This window comes from Schistocerca nitens, chromosome 2 (genome assembly GCF_023898315.1).
Source record: "Schistocerca nitens isolate TAMUIC-IGC-003100 chromosome 2, iqSchNite1.1, whole genome shotgun sequence".
In the NCBI taxonomy this organism is placed as follows: Eukaryota; Metazoa; Arthropoda; class Insecta; order Orthoptera; family Acrididae; genus Schistocerca; species Schistocerca nitens.
This window is the reverse complement of record NC_064615.1, coordinates 256,912,313-256,939,294: the sequence shown is the minus strand read 5'-3', so window position 1 is coordinate 256,939,294 and position 26,982 is coordinate 256,912,313. Positions and strand designations below refer to the sequence as shown.

At 39.8% G+C, this 26,982-nt stretch overlaps 1 protein-coding gene across 1 annotated transcript in view; it reads right to left on the bottom strand.

Moving 5' to 3' along the window:
• The window catches only part of LOC126234964 (ATP-binding cassette sub-family C member 4-like), an 83,766-nt gene that overhangs the window by 29,196 nt on the left and 27,588 nt on the right, over nucleotides 1–26,982 (bottom strand). The window contains exons 14-19 of the mRNA XM_049943702.1: nucleotides 25,856–26,109; nucleotides 25,666–25,745; nucleotides 25,437–25,587; nucleotides 25,223–25,329; nucleotides 19,833–19,956; nucleotides 2,490–2,687 (exon numbers count right to left, since the gene is read on the bottom strand). Coding sequence (XP_049799659.1) covers nucleotides 2,490–2,687; nucleotides 19,833–19,956; nucleotides 25,223–25,329; nucleotides 25,437–25,587; nucleotides 25,666–25,745; nucleotides 25,856–26,109 — 914 coding nt within the window. The remainder of the gene's footprint in view (nucleotides 1–2,489; nucleotides 2,688–19,832; nucleotides 19,957–25,222; nucleotides 25,330–25,436; nucleotides 25,588–25,665; nucleotides 25,746–25,855; nucleotides 26,110–26,982) is intronic.

The following is a 26,982-nucleotide window of genomic DNA, read 5'->3' as shown; positions in this document are numbered from 1 at the left end:
TATTTTCATGGGGGCAAAAGAGGACAGGAGACAATGGAAGAAGATGACATACCCCGAAAGTGTCTTCACCCAAATAGTTGAATTGCTGGTGGAAATGCAAAGCCATGACGACAAGAGACTCAGGAGATTGAATCCAAGGGGAACTTCTGTGGAATTTGGAAAGTGGCAGGTCAAACCATAGAACAGGACATGAACTCTTAGGGCCAAAAAGTTAGAGACTCATTGCAGTCGCATCTTACAACAGGCAGGAATACCTTGGGCCTATTCTGACTCCCAGACCCACATGGAAAGGGGGGGGGGGGTGTACTAAACTGCACACTTTCCAGTCCAACACCTGATTTCAGAGTCAGTCTGACCAATACGTAGTCCAGCTGGAATGGTCCCTTACCTCCAAGCCTTTTTCTGGTGTATCACCAACTTTTGTGATTTTTGAACAGTGTAGTCACTATTACTAGCTGAAACTCAGCACTAAAGTCAGTCTTTCTCTTCTCAGCTCCTACTACCAAACCCATAATCTCCCACTACTCTCTATTCTTTCCTCTGCTACTATCATTAACAGTTCATAGTGGTGTCTGTAAATACAGTGCAGGAAAATTCTCACGTATTCGTAAGTTGCCGTCACCATTTATAAAATAATGTAATGTACATGACTTCTATAGCACAGGCAAAATTATGACATTCTTAACAGCTAATGTCACCACATATGGAGACTGAAGTACATAATGTACTAGACAAGTATAATATAATGCAATGAAATTTTAGACGCCAATGATACCGTGTAAGATATCAAAGATTCAAATTATAAAGTAATGTATCTGATGGCCTGCTGTACTACATTTTAAAAATGTTACAGGGAGAAGATCAAGCAGAGTGAGGCAAATTGTTGAGTGTGTATTTTCTGATAGTTTCACAAACTAATCTGTGCCTTGGTATATCCAAAGTAGTTCATTCCCAGACAAGTTATTTACTATTGATTTTTGTGTAGATTGCAGAAACATACAGCTTAAAATTGTCAGCACTCAACTTCCTAAAGAGGAAAATAGTGCTCCCTAGCATCCTCCTTACACATTGTACTTTTTATTTTTGTTTTTGTTTTATTTGTGTGTTAAATATCACCACACAAGCACACCAGAAAAAATACAAGGGAGTACCAAAGAAAATCAGAATAACATTGCTGTGGGTGGAGCTTGTGTAGTATACAATTCTGCCACTGCATATGTATAACAAAACTCATTGCCAGTTCAGTGACATCTGTTGTTGACCTGGCATGTTCTGTTCATCTGCAGTGATTGTTTTTGCTACTGCTGTTTTGTTCTTGTTTCATTTTTATGATTACAGGTTTAAGTGAACAATGTGCTGCATTGAAAGTTTGTTTTCTACCTGGTAAAAATACTGCTGAAACTTCAATGTTGAAAATAGCTTACAAAGATGATGCTATGGGGTAAACTAGAGTGTATGAGTGTTGCTCAATTTAAAAATGGCAACATGTCTTTATGATAAACCATGTTCTGGATATCCATCAACAGCCCAAATTGATGAAAATATTGAAAAAATTCAGGAGCTTGTGCTCACAGGCTGTCGACAGAATTTCTCAACTGCCAGAGATTACAGCTTTATCTTGGAGCTTGGTTCAATGAATTTTAACAGAAGATTTAGGAATGAAAAAGGTTGCTGCCAAGTGTGTTCCTTGAATTCTGACTGACTAAAGGAATGTCTAGTTTAAACATGTCATGCTTTGAAACAACAGCTTGAAATTCATCCAGGTTTTCTATGAAAGGTCATTACTGGTGATGAGTCATGGTTACAACCCAGAAACAAAGCAACACACAAGCCAATGGAAGACATCGTCACCCCCCTCCAAACAAAATGTCGTCAAGTCAAATCAAACATGGAAACAATGCTGATTTGCTTTTTTGATATCAATGGAATAGTTCATTCAGAATTTGTTCCCCTCAATCAGACTATCAGTCAAACCTTTTATTTGGAAGTTAAGAAGATTGCACACCATGTTCGTCAGACAACTATTTGTGATTGACAGGAGACTAGTTCTGCCACCATGACAATGCACCTCAACACACAGTGCCTTTTACAGTTTTTGGCTAAAAAAATGTCACAATTCCACTGCCCTGCATACCTTACTGACCTGATCCAGCTCCATGCTACTATTTCCACACTTGGAAAGGAGCATGAAAGGACACCAATTTGACAACATTGAAGAAGTCAAGAAAAAAGAAGGGGGGAGCTGTCAGCCATTTCCAAAGATGACTTGTTTCAACAGTGGAAGCACCAGTGGAACACTGTATTAGTTGTAACAGAGTATTTTGAATGGGATAAGGTTGCTTTGTAAACAATTTGAAAATATATAGCTTTTAAAAATAATAATTTTTTTGGGGTGCCCCTCATATGGCTATCAGAGTAAAATGTATGTCATGGAGATACACACTTCTGCATAAGCTGCTGTAAAATTAGAACACGCAATACACTCTTACCTCTTTTAGTTTCTGAAGATATGGAAGTTTCATCTTCATCCTCAGATAGGTCCTGTTCAACATTTGTGAATTCTAACATCCTCTCTACAGATGTCATCTGATTGACCAGTTCCGCAGATTGTCTCAGGCCCCACTGGAATGTTCCACTCAGACTTATAGCCTGAGTTACAGCTAAACCTACACTTCCACCAAACATATCTGAAATTAACAAATTGACAGTTTTGTTGATGAGAATGTTTGATCATATTGTTTTAATTTTGTGCAAAATTTGCGTTTTCTTCAATTGAGAGAAATCCCCAAAAGAATTGGGAAGTTAACCTAAAAATGTGATTAGGCAGCCAGCCTTTGTGGTCATTTGAATATTTAAATGGAACCATTTGTAGATGTGATGTGTCAACTGGTAGCATTAAGGAGAGAGAGAGAGAGAGAGAGAGAGAGAGAGAGAGAGAGAGAGAATTAGATCTGCAGCAAAACTTGGAAAAGATGCAAATACAACTAATGGATTGTCTACAGGTTAAAATAATGAAATACACCATAATGAAATACACCATAATGAAAAGTATTACTGACATACTTGTGAAAATTACACGCTTTAAATATGATGAAAGTGTACCTGTTTTTAAAACTTGTCCTAATATAATGGAACCATAGTGGCATCAACAAAAGAAACACAGAATCAGCACAGCATCATCATACTTAAATATCACCTTGTTAACGGTGCTACTGTTCATGAACTGTTTTACAGTAGCCACAAATTGTGTCACAAGCTCGCCAGATGTTGCTTGTGTAGGTGTACACAAAAAAAATGGTTCAAATGGCTCTGAGCACTATGGGACTCAACTGCTGTGGTCATAAGTCCCCTAGAACTTAGAACTACTTAAACCTAACTAACCTAAGGACAGCACACAACACCCAGCCATCACGAGGCAGAGAAAATCCCTGACCCCGCCGGGAATCGAACCCGGGAACCCGGGCGTGGGAAGCGAGAACGCTACCGCACGACCACGAGATGCGGGCTAGGTGTACACATTCTTCACTCATATTATTGTATGATACGGAATGAAAAGAAGAATACAATCAGTAAAGTGTGTAGTGGGATAACCAGGTGTGCAAGTAATCACAGTAATAAAATGCAAAATTTAACCATGGGCGAAGTTAGATTGTAAATAAGGGAAAATAAGTGACCATCATTCTGGTAAGCTCTTGGGGTGAATTTTAGACAAAAATATAGTAACATACCTAAGAGCAAGCTTATGGATTTCACAAAATAATATAAAAATGATAGAACAAATAGGGAAGGAAGCCAAATGAATGAAAACAGCCTTTAATAAGCAATCAGTGCCCGTGTTTGCATGACTGCCAGAATGCCACCTGGACAAAAGAGGTCAAAGGAACTTAACCATCAGAGGGCCCATTGTAATCTGCGACAGTTCCTAGAAAATAATGGTAAAACACTGTACTAGTCAATTAACAAGGTTGTCTAGTTATATGTATAATCAGAGAAGGGACAAGAAAACACAAGTAATGCTCTCAACTTAAGAAAATTAATTATGTATAACATTCTATACTAGACAAAAAGGAAAAATTTATCTAGAGAGGCATTCAGTAATTAATGCAGAACATTGTCAGATTAAGCAAGGGAAGAATTGGGTACAAAAATCACTCACTGTTATATATTTGTGACCATGTCACAGCTTCTTAAAATGTTCTTTATTTGACTGCTAACAGAAAAAGCCCCACAAACTGACAAGCACTTTCACCATAGAAGAAAGCCAGGAGTCAGTGGACAGTGCTGTCTAACGATAGATTAACGTGTCTTCATCCTATCATTGTCACCAAACGGAGGAATACTCCCAGTAACCGGTTTCACCAAGCACATCTTATTTCCCTTTGCTTTGTAACACTTGTTCCTGACAAACTCTGCATTTGTTCCTTTAACTTTGAACATTTCTGATTATCTTATCTGAACACACCAAACAACAATTAACAGACACTAAGTTTATTAGTTTTGATGTATCTCATTGTAGAACAGTTCAAGGTCAGGAAACAGACATGCTTCAGTACACCACAACAAATAGAACATTGTTCATGCAGCATTTTTCTTTTGTGTGTGCACTGTATGACACCACAATATTGCGAAGGGTGATTGCAAGAACAGTCTTTATGCTCAGCCAACCTTTCTACTCCCTCAATTTCATTTTCCGTGGAAAAACTGAGCCAACATAAAGATTAAGCATTTTCTTAAGAATATTTAGTTTGTATACCATTTCCTCTACTTCTGCCTTCAAAAACCATGCATGAGGTTGTCATATTCTCTAATCTGCACTATGCACAGACTTAGTGCTACAGACAAAATTAACAGCACCTTTTCATAGGAAATTTAATGTAGTTAAATTTTGTACTGGGATACATTTTCTCTAGGTGCTGTAGTTCGAATTATTCAAGAAAAACATTGAAAGTGGTCTCCAGATGCACACACAGACAGTGCCTCCGCCCTTGTTTTACCTCTTATGGGCTGTGGGGTGTATACTTCCCACCAAATGTATTTCTTTTCAGTGTTTAAGGGGAACCTGTGCTACCACTATCGCAATTCAGTAGCAGTCCACTGCACAAGCTGTAGTTTCTGTTTGTTGTGAAATATAGCCTCCAGAACTGTGGAAAGTATTTATACCACCAAACAATGGTGTTTTAGATGTTATTGGGAAGTATGGTTACCACCAAAATAGTTTCTGGAAGAGACTTGGGAAGTATACTTACCATAAAATCACTCTCTTTTGTTGCCCTTGGGAAACATACAAACCACAAACCTACAGGTATCTCAAAGCTTTTGGGAATGTGTCTTACCACCTCTGTCTATGACTGACATCTTGTGGTAGTACACTGCACCAGGTGTATGAAAACTGCTACAACAGTCAGTTTATGTTTATCATGTGATCACTACTGTTGTCTGAACACATTGCTTTGCTTCTGCAATATACATTATTGTGATCTGTATCAATTCATGTCTGTACTGCATGGTAAAGTTTCTAGGATTGTTTCCACATTGTGGTAAGTAAACTTTTTAAATAAAGTAAAAGGAAACATCAAATGAAAACCGAAAACAATGTTAATTATTTTTTATGCATAATGGCAACACACAACAGCTCACATAAGGAAAGAGGGATAATACATTTACCGGGAATTAAGTACCTCAAAAAGGTGCTGTGGGGTTTGTGTGTACCACCATAGTTTTTCGTCCTATATCACAAAAATAAAAATCATCAAAAAATCTAGTCAGTAAATCGCAATTCTAATAGGATAGTGAAAGAATTATCTTTGCTAAGTTGCTACAAAACATGCACCCACTAAAGAGTTAGCTGTTTTAAAAGTTTTGAAGCATCAGACAACTGTTCTCATCAATTGAACCACTGGCAGACTGTCAGTAAATTTATTTTCTTACTCAGTGAGTGAGCCAGCACAGGGGGGCCATTTCATGGTTGGTTATTCACTTCTATCTTTTTGTTGGTTGTATGCATGACTGTCCTGCCTTTCCTTGCAAGGTAGCGTAAAGGTTAAGATAATATGTGCAGCAGCAAACTATTTTGCTTGTTCTACTGCATGTAAAAAGCTAAAACTTCTCAATAATTATTCTGCAAGTGGAAATTAAGTAATTTGCGTGTTGCTGGATGAAAAAAATAAAAATTTAAACCTGAACCCTGAACTCAAGTGTGACAATACAGTGAATGAATGTGTGTACAATAGCAAGTCAAATGATGATAAAAAATGTTGGACTCGGCATGAAGAAAGTGCATTTTGTTACAAAAATGACTTTTTAATCATTTGAAGTAAACTTCATTGGAAAATTTGCAAAAATGTAGGAAATTTGGACCTAGGAAGAAAGAAACACGGCAAGGGGATTCCACAACCTTGTGCTAGTGTGTGTGTGTGTGTGTGTGTGTGTGTGTGTGTGTGTGTGTGTGTGTATCATCTACAGGTGATTCAAGAAAAGGAGATATGGTTTCTTTGCAGAAAAAAATATTTAAACTCTCAGAAAGTTCCATTCATCAAACTGCTGCCAAAATACTACTTTGTGCTGAATAGAAGACACTGGAAAATGCTTGCACTATGACATTTCATAATGAACAGGAAGTGACAGCAAATATATTTCGGGCTGCTTTTAAAGTCACAAAAAATGTTTCAGTGGTTTTGAGACAAAAATTGACTGCAAAAACTTAATGGACTTGACATATGCCACCTTTTACGTTCTGGAAATGTGTGTCCTAACATAATTAATGGCATTGCACTAGGAAAATACTGATTCTGACAAGATCGAAAATATCTTATTATTGATGATAGCACATCAGTTACTCATTTTAATAATTTATTTATGAACCAAACTCCCCAACACAAGAGCCCACAAATATATTCATTCATATAGATGATTTGAATAACATAACTGCTGATAGTATTTGTAACCCATTGCTAAATTATTTGTAATCCATGATACTTTCTAATGACTTCCTGAAAGAAAATCTTGTTTCATTCAAAACAGATGCAGCAGCAGTGATGATAGGGTGAAAATAAGTAGCAGTAACCTCAATGACCCCCCATGAACCATGGACCTTGCCATTGATGGGGAGGCTTGCGTGCCTCAACGCTACAGATAGCTGTACTGTAGGTGCAACCACAACGAAGGTGTATCTGTTAAGAGGCTAGACAAATGTGTGGTTCCTGAAGAGGGGCAGCAGACTTTTCAGTAGTTGCAGGAGCAACAGTCTGGATGATTGATCTGGCCCTGTAACACTAACCAAAACGGCCTTGCTGTTGTGGTACTGCGAACGGCTGAAAGCAAGAGGAAACTACAGCCGTAATTTTTCCCGAGGGCATGCAGCTTGATTGTATGATTAAATGATGATTGCATCCTCTTGGGTAAAATATTCCACAGGTAAAATAGTTCCCCATTTGGATCTCCAGGTGGGGACTACTCAAAAGGACGACGACGTCATCAGGAGAAAGAAAACTGGCGTTCTACGGATCGGAGTGTGGAATGTCAAATCCCTTAATCTAGCAGGTAGGTTAGAAAATTTAAAAAGGGAAATGGATAGGTTAAAGTTAGATATAGTGGGAATTAGTGAAGTTCGGTGGCAGGAGGAACAAGACTTTTGGTCAGGTGAATACAGGGTTATAAATACAAAATCAAATAGGGGTAATGCAGGAGTAGGTTTAATAATGAATAAAAAAAATATAGGAGTGAAGGTAACCTACTACAAACAGCATAGTGAACACATTATTGTGGCAAAGATAGACACGAAGCCCACGCCTACTACAGTAGTACAAGTTTATATGCCAACTAACTCTGCAGATGAAGAAATCTATGAAATGTATGATGAGAGAAAAGAAATTATTCAGGTAGTGAAGTGAGATGAAGATTTAATAGTCATGGGTGACGATTTCGACAGTAGGAAAAGGAAGAGAAGGAAACGTAGTAGTTTAATATGGAGTGGGGCTAAGAAATGAAAGAGTAAGCTGCCTGGTAGAATTTTGCACAGAGCATAACTTAATCATAGCTAACACTTGGTTCAAGAATCATGAACGAAGGTTGTATACATGGAAGAACCCTGGAGATACTAGAAGGTTTCAGATAGATTATATAATGGTAAGACAGAGATTTAGGAACCAGGTTTTAAATTGTAAGACATTTCCAGGGGCAGATGTGGACTCTGACCACAATCTATTGGTTATGAACTGTAGATTAAAACTGAAGAAACTGCAAAAAGGTGGGAATTTAAGGAGATGAGACCTGGATAAACTGAAAGAACCAGAGGTTGTACAGAGTTTCAGGGAGAGCATAAGGGAACAATTGACAAATGACAGTGGAATAAGAATGGGTAGCTCTGAGGGATGAAGTAGTGAAGGTAGCAGAGAATCAAGTAGGTAAAAAGGCAAGGGCTAGTAGAAATCCTCGGGTAACAGAAGAAATGTTGAATTTAATTGATGAAAGGAGAAAATACAAAAATGCAGTAAATGAAGCAGGCAAAAAGGAATACCAATGTCTCAAAAATGAGATTGACATGAAGTGCAAAATGGCTAAGCAGGGATGGCTAGAGGACAAATTTAAGGATGTAGAGGCTTGTCTCACTAGAGGTAAGATAGATACTGCCTACAGGAAAAGTAAAGAGACCTTTGGAGAAAAGAGAACCAGTTGCACGAGTATCAAGAGCTCAGATGGAAACCCAGTTCTAACCAAAGAACGGAAAGCAGAAAGGTGGAAGGAGTATATAGAGGGCCTATACAGGGGTGATGTCCTTCAGGACAATATTATGGAAATGGAAGAGGATGTAGATGATGAAATGGGAGGTATGATACTGCGTGAAGAGTTTGACAGAGCACTGAAAGACCCGAGTCGAAACAAGGCTCCTGGAGTAGACAACATTCCATTAGAACTACTGACAGCCTTGGGAGAGCCAGTCCTGACAAAACTCTACGATCTGGTGAGCAAGATGTACGAGTCAGGCGAAATACCCTCAGACTTCAAGAAGAATATAGTAATTCAATCCCAAAGAAAGCAGATGTTGACAGCTGTGAAAATTACTGAACTATCAGTTTAATAAGTCACGGCTGCAAAATACTAACGCGAATTCTTTACAGACGAATGGATAAACTCGTAGAAGCTAACCTCGGGGAAGATCAGTTTGGATTCCGTAGAAATGTTTGAACACTTGAGGTAATACTGACCATAGAATTTATCTTAGGAGAAAGATTAAGGAAAGGCAAACCTATGTTTCTAGTATTTGTAGACTTAGAGAAAGCTTTTGACAATGTTGACTGGAATACTCTATTTCAAATTCTAAAGGTGGCAGGTTTAAAATACAGGGAGCGAAAGGCTATTTACAATTTGTATAGAAACCAGATGGCAGTTATAAGAGTCTAGGGACATGAAAGGGAAGCAGTGGTCAGGAAGGGAGTGAGACAGGGTTGTAGCCTATCCCTGATGTTATTCAATCTGTATATTGAGCAAGCAGTAAAGGAAACAAAAGAAAAATTCGGAGTAGGTATTAAAATCCATGGAGAAGAAATAAAAACTTTAAGGTTCGCCGATGACAATGTAATTCTGTCAGAGACAGCAAAGGACTTGGAAGAGCAGTTGAATGGAATGGACAGTGTCTTGAAAGAAGGATATAAGATGAACATCAAGAAAAACAAAACAAGGATACTGGAATGTAGTTGAATTAAATTGGGTGATGCTGAGGGAATTAGATTAGGAAATGAGACACTTAAAGTAGTAAAAGAGTTTTGTTATTTGGGGAGCAAAATAACTGATGATGGTCGAAGTAGAGAGGATATAAAATGTAGGCTGGCAATGGCAAGGAAAGCGTTTCTGAAGAGAAATTTGTTAACATCGAGTATAGATTTAAGTGTCAGGAAGTCGTTTCTGGAAGTATTTGTATGGAGTGTAGCCATGTATGGAAGTTAAACATTGACGATAAATAGTGTGGCCAAGAAGAGAATAGAAGCTTTTGAAATGTGGTGCTACAGAAGAATGCTGAAGATTAGATGGGTAGATCACATAACTAATGAGGAGATATTGAATAGAATTTCGGAGAAGAGAAATTTGTGGCACAACTTGACTAGAAGGGATCAGTTGGTAGGACAAGTTCTGAAGCATCAAGGGATCACCAATTTAGTACTGGAGGGCAGCGTGGAGGGTAAAAATCTTAGAGGGAGACCAAGAGATGAATACACTAAGATTCAGAAGGATGTAGGCTGTAGTAGGTAACGAGAGAGATAGAAGCTTAAACAGGATAGAGTAGCGTGGAGAGCTGCATCGAACTAGTCTCAGGGCTGAAGAGCACAACAACAACATTAATGAACTGCATTTCCCCCGGATTTTAGTTTCCTGTTGCCCTAGTTATAGACTGTCAGTTGGTGACATAATAAAGAGTTTGCATCACATGTAATTCACTTCAGGTCTTTCTTAAACAAGCTATATTCAGTGCACCACTATTTACTGAAGAATGCTGAAGTTAGAACAGCATGCAGAGATACTTTAAATTGAAATTCACAAAACAGGCAGAATCTTTGGTACCAGGTGGGTAGTACCAAGCTTCTGAAGTGTGTCAGTAGTTTTGGAAACTCTAAAGCTTTGGTTGTTCACCTCATAGCTGCCAAAGATGATCAAAGCAGGAAGTCAACTGACATATATATGAACGTTTATTCAAGTCCATCACAGAAGTTGATTTCATTAATATGTGATACCCTGCAAGAATTATCCGAACCAAGTCTAACTACAGTCACCAAGACATCACACGGCATTCTGTCAAACAAAAGATCAGAAATGTTCAAAGAAGGAAACTGAGCAGCAGTCCTCATTACTGTGAAGCTCTCAAAGTAGTGGAAGAGTTGAATGCATTGGAAAAGGGAACAAAAAGCAGACATCCTTAGCTCAGCAGTTTTTATGATTGTTTAAAACAGTAGTTGGTGAATTGTTTCCTGCAGGCAGACAATACTGTTATCTCTGAATGTGCAGATGTATTGGACTCCAATTTGTGCTGAAAATCCTGGAACAGACGTTTAAACAAGTGTAAAATTTTAGGTCGTCATTTTGGTATTCCAGAGAGAGGGACACTTTTAGGATTTCAGGATTATTTGATAAAGAATAAAATTTCAGCATCCTTCCTGCCTCTGCTCAGTGCAGTGACATGCTTCTATATATACTAGTGAATGTGAACGTAAGTTTTCACAAATGAATCACCACCACACCAGCAAGGATTTCATATCATCTTTATACTGTCAGTGACCCGATGATCTTTAAATTAGTTTGTCTTCCACTGCAATAGTTCCAACCTATGAGTTACACACACTGTTGGTTGAGGAGAGGCAGACATCTTGCTGCCAATACCAAGAGTAAATTAATAAGACATGACTGCAGCAGCTGTGAACTGGCATAAATTTGGAAACTGTTACAAAGCTGGGTAATGTTAATCTCAATGCAGCTTTACACTTCAATATCTACATCTGCATCCATACTCCGCAAGCCACCTGACGGTGTGTGGCGGAGGGTACCCTGAGTACCTCTATCGGTTCTCCCTTCTATTCCAGTCTCGTATAGTTCGTGGAAAGAAGGATTGTCGGTATGCTTCTGTGTGGGCTCTAATCTCTGATTTTATCCTCATGGTCTCTTCGCGAGATATACGTAGGAGGGGGCAATATACTGCTTGACTCTTTGGTGAAGGTATGTTCTCGAAACTTTAACAAAAGCCCGTACCGAGCTACTGAGCATATCTCCCGCAGAGTCTTCCACTGGAGTTTATCTATCATCTCCGTAACGCTTTCAAGATTACTAAATGATCCTGTAACGAAGCGCGCTGCTCTCCGTTGGATCTTCTCTATCTCTTTTATCAACCCTATCTGGTACGGATCCCACACTGCTGAGCAGTATTCAAGCAGTGAGTGAACAAGTGTACTGCAACCTACTTACTTTGTTTTTGGATTGCATTTCCTTAGGATTCTTCCAATGAATCTGTCTGGCATCTGCTTTACCGTCGATCAACTTTATATGATCATTCCATTTTAAAGCACTCCTAATGCCTACTCCCAGATAATTTATGGAATTAACTGCATCCAATTGCTGACCTATTTTGTAGCTAAATGATAAGGGATCTATCTTTCTTTGTATTCGCAGCACATTACACTTGTCTACATTGAGATTCAATTGCCATTCCCTGCACCATGCGTCAATTCGCTGCAGATCCTCCTGCATTTCAGTACAATTTTCCATTGTTACAACCTCTCGATACACCACAGCATCATCTGCAAAAAGCCTCAGTGAACTTCCGATGTCATCCACAAGGTCATTTATGTATATTGTGAATAGCAACGGTCCTATGACACTACCCTGCGGCACACCTGAAATCACTCTTACTTCGGAAGACTTCTCTCCATTGAGAATGACATGCTGCGTTCTGTTATCTAGGAACTCTTCAATCCAATCACGCAATTGGTCTGATAGTCCATATGCTCTTACTTTGTTCATTAAACGACTGTGGGGAACTGTATCGAACGCCTTGCGGAAGTCAAGAAACACAGCATCTACCTGTGAACCCATGTCAGTGGCCCTCTGAGTCTCATGGATGAATAGCGCGAGCTGGGTTTCGCACGACCGTCTTTATCGAAACCTGTGTTGATTCCTAAACAGTAGATTTCTAGTCTCCAGAAAAGTAATTGTTCTCTAACATAACACGTGTTCCAAAATTCTACAACTGATCGATGTTAGAGATATAGGTCTATAGTTCTGCACATCTGTTCGATGTCCCTTCTTGAAAACGGGGATGACCTGTGCTCTTTTCCAATCCTTTGGAATGCTACGCTCTTCTAGAGACCTACAGTACACCGCTGCAAGAAGGGAGGCAAGTTCCTTCGCGTACTCTGTGTAAAATCGAACTGGTATCCCATCAGGTCCAGCGGCCTTTCCTCTTTTGAGTAATTTTAATTGTTTCTCTATCCCTCTGTCGTCTATTTCGATATCTACCATTTTGTCATCTGTGCGACAATCTAGAGAAGGAACTACAGTGCACTCTCCCTCTGTGAAACAGCTTTGGAAAAAGACATTTAGTATTTCGGCCTTTAGTCTGTCATCCTCTGTTTCAGTACCATTTTGGTCACAGAGTGTCTGGACATTTTGTTTTGATCCACCTACTGCTTTGACATAAGACCAAAATTTCTTAGGATTTTCTGCCAAGTCAGTACATAGAACTTTACTTTCTAAGTCATTGAATGCCTCTCACATAGCCCTCCTCACACTACATTTCGCTTCGCGTAATTTTTGTTTGTCTGCAAGGCTTTGTCTGTTTGTTTGCTGTGAAGTTCCCTTTGCTTCCGCAGCAGTTTTCTAACTCAGTTGTTGTACCACAGTGGCTCTTTTCAATCTGTTACGATCTTGCTTGGCACATACTCATCTAACGCATATTGTACGATGGTTTTGAACTGTGTCCACTGATCCTCAACACTATCTGTACTTGAGACAAAACTTTTGTATTGAGCCGTCAGGTACTCTGTAATCTGCTTTTTGTCACTTTTGCTAAACAGAAAAATCTTCCTACCTTTTTTAATATTTCTATTTATGGCTGAAATCATCGATGCCGTAACCGCTTTATGATCGCTGATTCCCTGTTCTGCGTTAACTATTTCAAATAGTTCGGGTCTGTTTGTGACCAGAAGGTCTAATATGTTATCGCCATGAGTCGGTTCTCTGTTTAACTGCTCAAGGTAGTTTTCAGATAAAGCACTTAAAAAAATTTCACTGGATTCTTTGTCCCTGCCACCCGTTATGAACGTTTGAGCCTCCCAGTCTATATCCGGCAAATTAAAATCTCCATCCAGAACTATAACATGGTGGGGAAATCTACTTGAAATATTTTCCAAATTATCCTTCAGGTGCTCAGCCACAACAGCTGCTGAGCCAGGGGGCCTATAGAGACATCCAGTTACCATGTCTGAGCCGGCTTTAACCGTGACCTTCACCCAAATCATTTCACATTTCGGATCTCCGTCAATTTCCTTCGATACTATTGCACTTTTTATCACTATAAACACGCCTCCCCCTTCACTGTCCAGCCTGTCTGTGGCATACATTCCAATCTGAGTTTAGGACTTCATTACTGTTTACATCTGGTTTCAGCCAACTTTCCATGGCTAATACTATGTGGGTATTGTGACCGTTTATTAATGAGAGCAGTTCTGGGACCTTTCTATAGACGCTCCTGCAGTTTACTATTAGCACATTAATATTGTTATTTCCTGTTGCATTTTGCGTACTCCTACCTTGCCGCGTATCAGGAGGCGACTTGTCGGGCCTAGGGAGGGAATTCTCTAACCTAAAAAACCCCCATGTGCACTCCACAAGTACTCTGCTACCCTTGTAGCCGCTTCCGGCGTGTAGTGCACGCCTGACCTATTCAGGGGGATCCTACATTTCTCCACCCGATAGCGGAGGTCGAGAAATTTGCACCCCAGATCTCCACAGAATCATCTGAGCCTCTGGTTTAACCCTTCCACTCGGCTCCAAACCAGAGGACCGCAATCGGTTCTGGGAACGATACTACAAATAGTTAACTCTGATTCCACCCCGCGAGCGAGGCTTTCCGCCTTCACCAATTCCGCCAATCGCCTGTACGAACTGAGGATGACCTCTGAACCCAGACGGCATGAGTCATTGGTGCCGACATGAGCAACAATTTGTAGTCAGGTGCACCCAGTGCTCTCTATCGCCGCCAGTAGGGCTTCCTCCACATCTCTGATGAGACCACCTGGCAAGCAGACAGAGTGAACACTGGCCTTCTTCCCCGACCTTTCTGCTATTTCCTAACAAATAAATATAATAGAGGGAAACATTCCACGCAGGAAAAATATATCTAAAAACATAGATGATGTGACTTACCATACGAAAGCATCTTTCCGCTCCCGGGATTGGAATGACTCCTTTCGTCTTTCCCTCTCCTTCCCTCTTTCCTGATGAATTTTGTGTTTATGATTGTGTCTATCGACCTGCCAGCACTTTCGTATGGTAAGTCACATCTTTGTTTTTAGATATATCAATAAATAATGAGTTATATTAAAAACTTAAGTAATTGTTGTTAGATTGTATCTAGTGTGAGGATACTACCAAACATTTTTAGAAGAAGGACACTGCAAGCAGCTGTAATAATAAACTACTACTATAGCAGGTTAATATGAAAATTTGGGTTTTAGGATTGCTTTAACAAACTTAAGAGTTGGAATGTGGGAAAGTACAGATGCCAGTGCTGCAAACAACATGATCTGGTACAGAGTTAGAAGAAACGTAAAGAAAAATTTTTAAATGTTACAGGACATGTGGAAGAAAAGTTGTAAACTCTGAACTAATAGAACTAGGGTTTGCCAATAAATCAGTGACAAAATTTGAAACAATTGGAAACCAGGAAAGTGAAATAGGGACATTGTAGTAAAAGGTATCCCCATGGTGTCACAAGCACTTGTAACATGGATGTTGCAAGTCCAGGATCCAATGCTCTTGCAAAATTATTTCAAAGATTTGGACTTCCATACGGCATGTTTTGTCTGACTCCTGTTTATCTTCATACAAATTTTCTTTTGCTATCAGTCTATCTTATTCTATTTGTGTATAAAGAAATTTGTAGTATATATATTTATGACTTAGGTTAAAATCCATTATCTCACTGTGATAATGAAAATTATTTTGAAGTACAATGCTAAAAATGTTAAGATTTTGAAAGAGAGAATGATTATGTTATGAAACTTTGAAGATTGCATTACATTTACTGTAATGCAAAAATTTCACTGAATATGAAGTTAGTGAAATTTGTGTGAACAAAAAGTGTAAAGATTTGTAAATGTTTTGAAACATTTTTGGTCTAGTGTATTTACACAAAGTTGTAGAATGCTATCTTGAAATAGCAGAAAGGGGAACAGATATGAAATACTGATTTTTGGGGGCGGGAATTTTGACTGAAGGTAATTTATCATATTTTAGTTATAGCCAGCAGCTACATTTGATAGTATTTGTGGCAACTATCAACCAAGTCAAGTGTAATATCTTTGTTTTGCCGAACTCTTTGCTGCAGTCTGTGGCAGCGTGCGAAAGTTTACACACATGGACAGAGATCAAGAATGTATCTAACTGTACATGTGTGCTTCCGAGTAATAAAATAGTGTTTATTACATGTGGTATACTGTGCATCATTGGATTCGTCAGTCCAACACTAAAACCCATACTGGTGATCCCAAATTTTGTTTGCAGGTGCTACAACAAACTCGTTTCATCGAGCAGTACACAATGGATCGCGTGCCGTCCACCACACCACACACGTGCCAGCTTAGTTTCCCAACGGATGCTTTGGTATTTTTTTCCAATTATCCACTGTGTGTTTGTAATAGTTCAACGCAGTTTCCGAACACACCTACTAGCAGTACATAACAGGACAGTGCTTCTGCATTCCCACAGCCATGTGTGCTGGCATCAGGTACAAACAATAACTTTCCATTATTGTACATGAGTCAGCAGTCAAGTGGCTGTGTTCCTTACCAACGGAACATTTTTTGCACACAAAACTTTGTATACGAACATTTTACGTTCACTATGAACTTTCCACGTGTTCCAAGTGCTCAACAACCGCGGACACAATGTGCTCAAACCCCAGTGACTATGTTTTCGGGTTTCCCAAGTGCCAGTTCAAACTTTCCACCTGAATCAGTGGCGTTACAAATCGAGCCGGACACCCAAGATGGGAAATTTCATGTGATTTGAGACTTTCTCGGCGTATTCCATTCGTGAAATCTTCTCGGGTGATCAGCCGAGAAGACGACGCCTTTACTCGGCTGATCACCCGAGAAGATTTCACAAAGGGAAATTTCATGTTTATCCTGGAACTCCACAGTTTGCACCAGACACCCCCGTACCCCCTTTCATTTCTAGTCAACACGGGGGCGAGGTTAGTGTGATACCTTTGTCCATAGGTACAGCCACTCAGATTTTTCTCCCACAAACTGTCCGCTTCCCAATATAAATGGTCAACCTTTGACCAGGAACTGTTTGCTGTTTACAACACTATCAAATAGTTCCAAGACGATATCGAAGGTCGCCATCTCTTTGTATTTACCGACCATGAGCCATTGGTATATGCTTTCTGTCACCCAGGCAAGGACTCTTCCCCAAAATGTTTTCATCATATGGACCTCATATGTCAGTTTATGAATGACATACATTACGTCAGAGGTGCAGACAATGTTGTCGCCAATTTTCTATCTCGTTTGTCGGTTTTATCTTCACAACTGGACCTCAGTGAACTCCCTAAATTGCAGACAGATGATACTGAACTCGCCATGTTGCCCTCTGATGTTAAAACAGGACTCCAACTAGCATTACGGACACTTTCTGGGTTTTCATCACCCATCTGGTGTGACATTTCGACAGGACGCATACATCCGGTGATTCTGGCACCTCTCCGCCAGGAAATTTTTAATAGTGTCCACAACTTGGCACACCCTTGCATTCGCGCCACCACATGTCTGATATGTGAATGTTTTGTTTGGCTCGGGGTGATGAAACAATGTCACAGTTGGGCGTGAGCGTGTGTAGCTTGTCAGCGCGCAAAAGTACGACGCCATGCACAGCCCCCCCCGTGGGTACATTCGATGTGGAAAAAAGAAGATTCCAGCACATACATATCAATATTGTTGGGCCCTTACCCCCCTTGGGCCCCTTCCATTACATACTGTTCACCATTGACTGGTTTACCCACTGGGTAGAGGTAATTCCTCTCACTACTATCACAGCAGACACAGTGGCCCAAGCCCTTTTATTAATGTGGATCTCACACTTCAGCTGCCCGGTTTCTATCACCATTGACGAGGGCCGCCAGTTCGAGTCTGCCCTCTTCCAACAGCTTTGTGAACTGTGTGGTGGTGAAATGATTTAGGATTCCAACCCCCAGAGCAACGGGCTTGTCGAATGCTGGCACCGAACGCTTAAAGGTTCCCCGATTCCCTGATGTGCCATGGAGGTGAGTGGGCCAATGCCTTACCATGGGTAAGGTTAGGCGTTCGGGCTGCATACAAAGAGGACCTTGGCGTATCCCTGGCAGAAGCACTGTATGGATAACCCCTCACACTCCCAGCAGAACTAGTCGAGCCTTCACTCCCTCCAGATCAAATCTGTGACTTGACATTCGTCGGTCATGTTAAGGAGTTAATTGCTAACATTCGCATGCTTCCACCTCGACCGCATTCGCCCCCTCCCGTATTTATGCATATGGGCTTCGCGTCATACACTCATGTCATGGTGTGTGATGACACTGTCCGACTGGCACTCAGACCTCCATACTTGGACCTGCACAGAGACATATCGCGGCGTACCAACACGTTCGAAGTGCTCATTAATGGCACACCTCAAACGGTATCTGTCTGCCGCCTCAAACCAGCATGGTCCCTGGGAGAACTGCTCGATACCCCACCCACTCAGCACCGACCCCCTGCTACACCCGCCTCACTTGAGGTAACTACCGACAGTTAGCAGATGAGTGACGCCCATTCCTGTACTTGTGACATTACCCACTCCCAGTCATGTGACAGTGCTACAGGTGTGTGTGACATTCCCATACCGAGTGATGCGTGTGATGACTCCCCCGTCATACAGGCAGCTCCCCCGCCTCCCGCTGTTAAGATTCAGTGCCATATCAGGGGCCAGCCTCTGTACGGGTGATGTCGATGCCGACGACTCGTGGAGATTCTGTCAACCTGTATACGGGAGGGGTAGTGAATATCAACACAGGTGTTATTTGCGGCTCTAAAGTGTTTTTGTTATGCAGCAGGATAATGTGCGTATCTTCTATGAATGAGCCAGCTGTCTCAATGACAACTTAACCCACATTCACCTTCTCCAGTCTGTCCCCTTGCCTGTTGTTACTGACCCATCAATGGTAAAAGTACTACGTACTGCAACAGGCATTCAGGTCCGCTACCCCGACTCCTCACAACCCACAGTTCCCTCCCCGGATCACTCAACTGCTGTACAAGGATTCACCTGGTCAGTAATAAAATAGTGTCTATTACATGTGGTATAGTGTGCATCATTGGATTCAGCAGTCTTACAACACTAAAACCCATATATTCAAATATCTGAAGTCCTAGTGAATGGAAAATAATGATATGAAACTATTAGATTTATTATTGCAAACAATGTCAAATGTTTACCTGTACTTCTTTTAGAGAAAGTTTACTAGCTGAGAATGATTGCAGAGTAAAGGAATGTGAATACTATGGGATTTTTGAAAAATCAGTTCCATTGTAATTGTTTTTATTCAAAGTATATGCGGTATTGTTCTGTGTGACGTATGTGAATTATCTGCAATGCATTGCTCTGCTAGGGGTAATTAGTAGTTTTTAGGCACTGTGAAGACAGGATGTTATGAAGTATATTCTATGATATTAGAGATTATGATTAAGTTAACTTGAGGATGTGTTAGAGATTTATTGATGCTCTGTTTTGTAATTTATATTATTCTTTTTTGATAGTATGCTGTATATAGTTTTGACAAGTGACTAAGATGAGGTCATGCTATTTGTTGAAGTAAGGGTTTGATCTATGATTATATTCATGAGTTATTGACATGCATGCTTGAAGTTTGACATTTGTGGCACATATATTCTGTATGGAAATCTTTAAGTGATTACATGATGGCATAGATTGGAAGACAGAAATAAATAGAATGAAGCTGATATTGTACCAAACTATGTACTTTTCACAGATAATCTGATCCAAATCCTAGTTTATACTATAATTCATCTATATCATAGAAATGTGGTGCTTACCTTCACCGTAAAGCAGAAAGCTGAAGGTGACAACTGCTATGTAGGCCAAGCATCCCACATCAAGCCAATAAGCAAAGGCTCTGCTAGTTGACAGGAACATATAGAATGCAGTTGTATTCAGGTCCTGGAAGCAAGGAAACTATTCCTTTATTACCAGTTCAGTAATTTTGGTGTTTTTAATCATCTTAATTAAAACTGAAATGCAATGGAAACTTTGGTCTTTAAGAACAGAAGCAGCTGAAAAATTAATGCACAGGGGTTTTGGTGTCAGGACTTGATAGTGAAACAGGCTTATCAGTCAAGATGAAATTAACCCCTAGGCCATGAAACATTTTCTACAAATACCTTTTTCCAGTACCTTTGGTCTAGCAAGATAGGCTAAAGTGCTTTGGGAATTTTTAATGCAATAGAGGATTCTTGGAAAATGAAAGCCGTGAGGTCAATGAGTGTTTTCTGGGTAGCTCAGATAGAGCAATGCCCACAAAAAGCAAAGGTTGGGGTTTAAGTTTATTGCACCATACGTTAGATAAAGAAAATCTGCCTGTTCTAGTAATGCAAATATAAGCAATGTGAGAGAATTAGTGTTCAAGGAGTATTATCCAAGCCACTGGATATACACAGTGTTGTGCACCATGGAGATGTGGTGGCATGTGTTCTTTTAAATATAAAATTGGAACATGTGATAATAGAAGCCAACTTGATGGCCAGGGTGATTTATAACAGAATAGTTGAAGTATTAGCCTTATGGTAGAACAAGTGAGAAACATGCCAAAAATCAATTACTCTAATTTTAGATTACAGTAGATTCCACTTTTCAAATTCACAATGATACATCATGCTAAATTAAACAGTGGCTATTGGCAGCCAATAGAACAGGTTTTTCTATAACAAAACATGTATCTTCAAAATACAATTCTAATGCTCACATATGCTTCAGAAACTTTGCCACTAGTAAGGGATACTAATATGCTGATTGCCTTTGAGAGTAAGGTACTCCAGAGAGTAATAGGCCCTTGTTGCAAGGGAAGGAGGTGGAGGAAACAGTATAACAATGAGCTTTATGCCACATGTAGAGCCAGCTATTGTAAAAAGTGTAAAGCCAATGAGACAGATGGGCTGGGCATTTGAGATGGATGGTCGATTCAGATTGCCAAAGAAAATACTAACTGGAAATCCCAGAGATCAAAAAGAACACCTGAGTGAAAACCAGGTGGGTAAATGGTATCAAAGAGCAGGTAAAGAGAATGGGACACATGAATCAAAGAATTAGCATGTAATCTGAACACCTTCCAGAAAAAGGTTAGGATCCAAGGTCCGCAATGGACTGTAGAACAGAAGAATGTAATGTAAATATGAATAATGTATGTGAACATTAGGGAGACATTTAAGCCAAAACACAGGCAGAAAAGAAAATAGAAATTTAATTTCTTGTTTGAAAATTTAACGAAATGTGGATAAATAATCCCTTTCAATTTCTTGGAAATTTACACTAAATTCCCAATGATTTTATGATGGAATTTTCTTTTATTCAGTCATCGCTGCACTTCTTTTTTAAATATTCTATTTCTGTCTCCTTCCTTTTGTGTGTGTGTGTGTGTGTGTGTGTGTGTGTGTGTGTGTGTGTGTGTGTGTGTGTGTGTGTGTGGGGGGGGGGGGGGTTTACACTAATTTTCTGGTTTATAATAAAGCCCCCCCATCTGAATTTTCTGCCCGCATCTCGTGGTCGTGCGGTAGCGTTCTCGCTTCCCACGCCCGGGTTCCCGGGTTCGATTCCTGGCGGGGTCAGGGATTTTCTCTGCCTCGTGATGGCTGGGTGTTGTGTGCTGTCCTTAGGTTAGTTAGGTTTCAGTAGTTCTAAGTTCTAGGGGACTGATGACCATAGCTGTTAAGTCCCATAGTGCTCAGAGCCATTCGAACTATTTTTTGAATTTTCTGTAAGCTCTATTCCTCTGTAGTAAAACACAAGTTAACACACAATTTTGTTTTCATTACTTTCAGAACACACAGTTCTGCAATTTATATGTAACTAAACATCAGTTTGGTTTCCAAGTTGATAGACATGCTCTTTAGCCTAATTGTTTCATGACATGCAGGCACTGCGAACTGTTTCACAGTGTGGAGGCACAGAAGTAGCCAAGTGTGATCAATGTCTAAAGCCAATGATTTTATTTTAATAGTCATATTTTGTCATCAGTAGTGCAGTGTGAGTTAGTGTAGTTTCATGCCACTTATGACCAGTTCACCTCGTTAACTTTTTTTAGCTACATGTACATTTTGCCAGAGATTGTGGCCTATGCTAAATCACGAAGGCATTCATGACTGTTCACGAACAGCTTGAAGTTACAATGGCCACTATCTTCCAGCTTCATACAGCCTTTGCAAATTGCACTGGTGACCAAGTGGTACGGCAGTTTCCCATTAAGCTTGACAGCTAGAGTTTTTGCTGATGTGGGCCCTGAGAGAACCCTGGTCTGGCAACAAACAGTCACCTGATGGCAGTTGGCTGGACATGTCAAAATATGGAGCTGTTTTGCAATAAAGGTAGATAGCTAATGTCATAAATACCAATTGCATACCACCACCACCACCACCACCACCACCACCACCACCACCACCACCTAGGTTTGAGGCATAAATGGGATAACTAGAGAGCCAGCAAGCCTTGCCTGCCCTGCTTGTGCGACAATCTCCTCAGTCTGGCCATCTCCAGAAGGAAAATGAGGAGCTGTTATTAGTAAGCTTTTTAATAACAGGTGCATGATTGCCCTCTTGGGGAAATAGTATCACAAGAGGAAAATTAACTGATTTACACTCTTTGTATTCCAGGAAGAATTTTCCATCCTGTGGAAGAGGTCATTCTGGGAGCAGTTAACAGCACATGTTGCAGATCATTGCCCCTTCACACCACATACTGTCACCTAAGTTCCAAGACCAGTCCCAGTTCTGTCTGAAGACTGGCAGATTTAAAGGCAGCATCTGCACAGCCATCAATTTACAAATTTTTTTTAGATGATCAGGGCCTGTTGGTCTGGAGCTAAAAGGTGGAGATTATATATATATATATATAATCTTGCTGGTTCTGTAAAAAGATACCTGCGGATTCCTTGACCTACATTACACAGTGTAAACTTGTGAAGTCACTAGAATAGTGCATGCACCATGCACTGGGAATGACTATTTGGCTAAATAAGCAAGTTTGAATTACACTTGGGGTGTTTTAGATTTGGCAAAACTGAGTCCAGGTATTTGTCAATTACATGGGTATTCACAGTCAAGTTCCAGAGCTCATGTTTAAAGTGAGAAACTTTGACTCTTCCATCTGCTCTTATTGCAGCTCTGCAGAATTATTTTTATTTTACTTATTTTCCAATTTCCATGCACTTTACTAATTAGTATAAAGGCAGTAAGTGCTCAGATATTTTGAAACCTTAACTAACTTTACTCCGTTGAAATTTTTTAATGAAAGCATTTTTCATGTGCTGATCCCAGTGACAGCTAGTTTTACTGGAAATCTGTTACTTAAAAGATGTAACTAACTTTTTACTGCAGTTAAATTTGGCAATTGTGTGTTAGCTTGTATGTATTTATGGACTTGGTGACAGTACTCAGTAGGAAGACTGGCATCCTAAAGTTTCAGTAATGAACTTCAGTGTATGTGAAACTAATTAACTTGCGAGATAATTAACATTCAAGTCCAGGAGTAGCTACATTGCCCATTACAGATTTTGCCTCTTTACTTGTTGGATTCTGACCTTTACCATTATAGTTCTGATGACATTTTTTAAGCACTAGTTGACACAGACTCCATCTCCAGACCCACAGCAGTCATTGGACCAATGCCTCTTTTTCAAACTCTTGTGTCCAGAACTTCTGCAGACTGACGTGTGCACAGTCATCGTTCTTGTCTTATAGCTTTACAAACAGCGCGATCGTGCATTGAGACAGTCATGTCTAACGTTACATATGTGAAAGGAGGAAAAGCCGTGTACCTAGCGTGTAACTTCAATGGGTCGTGCACATAACAGGTGTTTTCATTTATGTATTGTGACACATACAGCACCATCTATTGATCAATTTTCACAGTATTTTTTTCTTTTGCCATGTGTTTTCCACCTTCTCTGATAATTTGATATCATTCTGACCAGCAGTTTGAAAGTTTGATTATAATCACTCTGTACATGTGGGCCCCATGCTGTTGTGTATGTGGGAGACAGAGACAGAGAGAGAGAGACAGAGACAGAGACAGAGAGAGAGAGAGACAGAGACAGAGAGACAGAGACAGAGAGAGACAGAGAGAGAGAGACAGAGAGAGAGAGACAGAGAGAGAGAGACAGAAGAGAGAGACAGAGAGAGAGAGACAGAGAGAGAGAGACAGAGAGAGAGAGACAGAGAGAGAGAGACAGAGAGAAGAGACAGAGAGAGGAGAGACAGAGAGAGAGAGACAGAGAGAGAGAGACAGAGAGGAGAGAGAGAGAGAGAGCGAGAGAGAGAGACCGAGAGAGAGACAGAGAGAGAGACAGACGAGAGAGAGACAGAGACAGAGACAGAGAGGAGAGAGAGAGAGGACAGAGACGAGAGAGAGACAGAGAGAGAGAGAGAGAGAGGAGAGAGAGAGAGATGAGAGAAGAGAGGCGGAGAGAGTGAGAGAGAGACAGAGAGAGAGAGACAGAGGATGAAGAGGAGAGGAGAGAGCGGAAGAGGAAGAGAGAGTACGGAGGAGAGAGGAAGAGAGAGAGAGAGACGAGAGAGAGAGAGAAGAGAGAGAGACCGAGAGAGAGACAGAGGACACGAGAGAGAGAGACAGAGAGAGAGAGAGGACTGAGAGAGACAGAGAGAGAGAAGAGAGAGAGACAGAGAGAGAGAAGAGAGAGAGAGGGGGAGCAGAGAGAGCAGGTGAGAGAGAGACAAGAGAGACAGAGAGAGAGAGACAGAGAGACAGAGAGAGAGAGAGAGAGAGACAGAGAGAGAGAGAGAGAGAGACAGAGAGAGAGAGAGACAGAGAGAGAGAGAGACAGAGAGAGAGACAGAGAGACAGAGAGAGAGAGACAGAGAGAGAGAGACAGAGAGAGAGAGACAGAGAGAGAGAGACAGAGAGAGAGACAGAGAGAGAGACAGAGAGAGAGAGACAGAGAGAGACAGAGAGAGAGAGACAGAGAGTGGAGTGACCATTTTTCCATCACTCATTGGTCAGTCACCACTTTGTTAGACTACAGTGATCTGGTACACTAAGTACTATACATTTTTAAAATAGTCATTTTTAGTTAATAAACAGTCAGTGGTTCATTAATTTTGACAACATAGAAATTCTCTGCTAAATGTTTCTGACACTAATTTTATTAAATCACTCTCTTGCTTTATGAGTGAACAATTTAATAACACTTCTTTCTTACCTGATGTTTATCAAACTCTTTGCTAAGAAGTGTCTGTGCACCAAATGCTCTGATAGTGCTGAGTCCCTGGATAGAGGCATTTAAATGTGTGAATATTGGACTCCGAGCTGCAAGAGAAAGTTTTAATAATTGCAGTTACAAAAAGTCAGACATTTTGAAGATCTAGTACTTTTTGTTTTTACACAGTAGCATAACAAACTGGACATGTACTCACTTATTGCTTCCAGTCTCTTTAAACTGCCTGCAGTTGAAAGGAAGAGTTGGCGCATAATACAACCAAAAACTGCAAGTAAACATGTAGGAACTAGCAACCAATAATTTACAACTGCTACCATGGTGACAACTCCAAGAAGTACCAGGATGATCTGAAAATTGGAGCTGAACAATAAGTTTTGAAACAATAGATTTCACTCACTTTTTGAATGTGCCACCTATCTACTCACATGAAAGCATTCCATAATAGAAACTGGTAACTTCTCATCAACAATTCCCATGTCCTTTGAAAATCTGTTCACTATTCTGCCTGTAAAGAAAATTAATTATTGACCTTGGAAGAATATATTTTGTGTGAATAATATATTTTGCATTAGAACTGTTACAGACTATGATAATGCAAAAGTAAGTAAAACCAACCTGAAGGATTAGCATTGAAGAAACGCATTGATGCAGTTAAGACATTCTTGAACATGTTGTTATGCAGGCACATGGAAGCATGAATTGCAAACCAAAAGAATAAAAATGAACGTCCAAGTGTTGACAACAATGTCCCAATTGTCAATCCAGTATAAATGTATGTGCATGTGAATGTATCTAACCAAGACACTGCTCCAGTTGTGTTTCCAGTAATAGTAGTATTAGTAATGTATTGCTGCTCCTCATTGTTTGTCCTGTTGGAAAATCATTAATGGTGAATAACCTTTTATGTTAAAAATTTTGTAGACAATGATTAGGATATTACATGGTGCTTAAGTGGTTTCCTAGTCTAACTGAAGCTAAAATAATTATAGAAGAAGTCTTCTCATTATTTCAGTGAACCTATTACATAATACTTATGACCACTACAGTTTTGCAATTTTAAATGCAGATTGTGCACAAATAGGTTGTTTGCCACACCATGTAGGTAAGTTGTTATATTTAGTAATGGTATACAATTTTATGTTTTATAATTCTACACTGTTAAGACATCAGGTGATATATTTTACACTAAATTCTTCCACCAAGTCGAATTCTCTGTTTTCATTAATCATTATACTCTGATTTATTAAGCTCAGTATTAGATTTTTAATTAAGTTATACACAGATCCAGAATGTTTATAGATATTGTGGATTATTTATAGCCTGAGAAAGTCAACTGCATGTCCATTTCATGTTACATTGGTGTGTGCATATTCTAATGGAAAGTTAACTTTCTTTGTAGGTGATTATAAATGTATAAAGTAAGTACTGCCATACAGTGTCTGGTACATAATTTATTGGTGTAAATATTCTAGCTAAATATCTGCTCAATACAAAATCCAGGAAATGTTTCTGATTTACTGTTTTCTCCAGTGTTTTTAATTTACATACCTCTTCCTCTTTTTTAAGAAGGAATTTGTCTCTAATTAGCCAGTGAATCTGTTTCTATTGGAAGATTATGTTTTAATTAACCCAGTTTATGATCTTGATGGAGCATTACATCACCCGCATAAAATACTGTCTCACAAAGAATGGTAAATGTATACCTGCATTACTGTAGGGAGACATCAAACACACAACTGTAG